Source organism: Patiria miniata, unplaced genomic scaffold (assembly GCF_015706575.1).
Source record: "Patiria miniata isolate m_02_andy unplaced genomic scaffold, ASM1570657v1 HiC_scaffold_3, whole genome shotgun sequence".
Classification (NCBI taxonomy): Eukaryota; Metazoa; Echinodermata; class Asteroidea; order Valvatida; family Asterinidae; genus Patiria; species Patiria miniata.
Window position 1 is genome coordinate 46,082,967 of NW_024037069.1, and position 2,177 is coordinate 46,085,143.

The following is a 2,177-nucleotide window of genomic DNA, read 5'->3' on the forward strand; positions in this document are numbered from 1 at the left end:
ATGTCGGCTCAACTAGATGTGGGCACGGTCGTGCTGACTGCCTCTTTGGTCGTTTTAGGCACCGTTGGGATTCTGACGAACGCCGCTTTGATTTTCTTCTACGTCCGACGGCCGATAATGCGCACCTCGACTAATGTTTTCATGGTCCACAAGGCTTTGCCGGATCTGATCTCCCTGCTTCCCGTTCCTCTTCGTCTGCTTGAGATTCTGAGCGGGGAGGATGGCTGGTCTTCGAGTGGGTGGATGTGCAAGTTTGTCGTGACTGTGGAGACTCTCTGTATGATCGTCAGCGCTAACATCGTCTTCGCTTTGGCGTACGACCGACTGACCGCCGTCACCAAGCCGGGAGACGGGTTGGAGCGCACGGTCACGAAGGCCCGCAACCACGTCGCCGCGGCCTGGGTCTACAGCCTCCTCCTGGCGCTACCCGTGGCGGCAGCGAGTTGGGTCGTCGTGTGGCCGCCGGGGAACTCGTTCAAACAACCCACCTGCGGCTATCGGTGGCCCGCTGGTGAGATGTACCACTCCATGTACTTCGGCAGTCTCTTGGTCATCATCTTCGCCCTTCACTATGTCTTCTACGCCTGCTTCGCCTACCTGACCTGGAAGCGAGTCCGGCAGAGCAAGGAGGAGTTCTTGGCTCGCCATGATACCCTACAACGCTGCTGTGCTGTGGCTGGGATCATCTGCCTCAACTTCATCGCGTACTTTGTCTACTGGGCCCAGCACGTGTACATCATGGTCAGTCTTGGAGAAGATCAGACTCATGTGCCCCACATCCCGTCCAGCTTGACTGACCCGCTCTCCATAGCCGCATCGGTGGCCGTCTACGTTGCAGCAAGCTCCAATCTCCTCATCTACAGCTCCTGCATGGACCAGTGGCGTAGCGTGGCCCGGGACGCGCTTCGCTGCCGGTGCGGGGCAGGAGGAGGCGTGAGGCCCGTCAACGGGGAGGACGCGGTCGCCGTCATCGATGTGACCGCTGCGACGGATGAGCCACAGAGCAACATCGGACACTTGAACCGCGACGATGACAACGACAATCACAGCATTATAAACCTGGCCAATCCTCAGCAATCGGATGAAGAGATGGACGTTCAGGAGATTGCATTATGAACTGATAAGGAACTTGAAAAGATCATTGTAGCGCATACGACAGAGAGCATAATCCATATTTACATATAGTACTTGCATCAAAATTGTGCCACAAACTTAACAAGAAAAGACATTAGTAAGTTGTGTGTAGAAACTTTAGAAAGATTGATGCCAATCTTCCAGGTTAGCCTTTTCTTGCCACAAAATTATCACGAGTTTTCTAGGAATTCGTGCGAGTTATGAACCGTCAACACCAGAAGCTGGGCATGGTTGATTTGTTTTATGTGCGCTTTTTTTTAAACGCCTTACGAAATACTCACTTTCAGAATATACCACTTTCGACTTGACGTTAACCCAATGTGCAGACAGCGCTGGGGACGGCGCTTAAGCCACGTGCTGCAACCGGAAGCTTCTCGAGGAATACAGGACCACCCCTGATGTCATTGCACACCTCCTCGATCGTCCTCGATCGTTTGCAAGGACGTCAGGGGTGATCCTGCATTCATCTAGAAGCTTCAAACTGCAGAACATGGCTTCAGCCCCGTCCTCCAGCGCTGTATCGACATTGGAGGACGCCAAGTCGAAAGTGGCAGATCGTGAAAGTGAGTATTTGTTTTTAGGTATGGCGTTTAAATCTCACCCTCTCTCACAAAGCTGATGAAACTCGCTCCATAAAATTTGTCATGCCTTGTTTACATGGTCTAAAATTTTGGTTTAATTCCATTGGAAAACAAGAGACTTTTTACACATATATAGTCGTATTGTCAAACTTGAAATGGAGCAAAATAGACTGGTGTTACATTAATGGTATTTGTTTCAAAACCACTGAACCGAATTAATCCAACAAAAACTTCACACAATGAAGAACAATGCTTGGGCTCATCAATTATTCTATAATTGAATTGGAAATTTTCTTCTTAAATGAGAATTCTGTATATCATCCAGAGGGACATTTTTTGGGGACACCCTGTAGATAAACACATTTTAATTAATTATCAGTTGCGAACAGTGAAACTGTAAGTTGTACATATAATAATTTCCTCCTTATTTACCCCAGCATGATTCCCAACAACTCTTATGTG

At 49.2% G+C, this 2,177-nt stretch overlaps 1 protein-coding gene across 1 annotated transcript; it reads left to right on the plus strand.

Moving 5' to 3' along the window:
- On the plus strand, positions 1–1,116 carry LOC119736861 (somatostatin receptor type 5-like). Its single transcript, XM_038210871.1, has one exon. The coding sequence runs from the start codon at positions 1–3 to the stop codon at positions 1,114–1,116; it is 1,116 nt and encodes a 371-aa protein (XP_038066799.1).
- The last annotated feature ends 1,061 nt before the right edge of the window (positions 1,117–2,177 follow it).

What these genes read in the sequence shown, in the direction of transcription:
- LOC119736861 (XM_038210871.1), top strand. Translation starts at nt 1, where the DNA reads ATGTCGGCTCAACTAGATGTGGGCACGGTCGTGCTGACTGCCTCTTTG.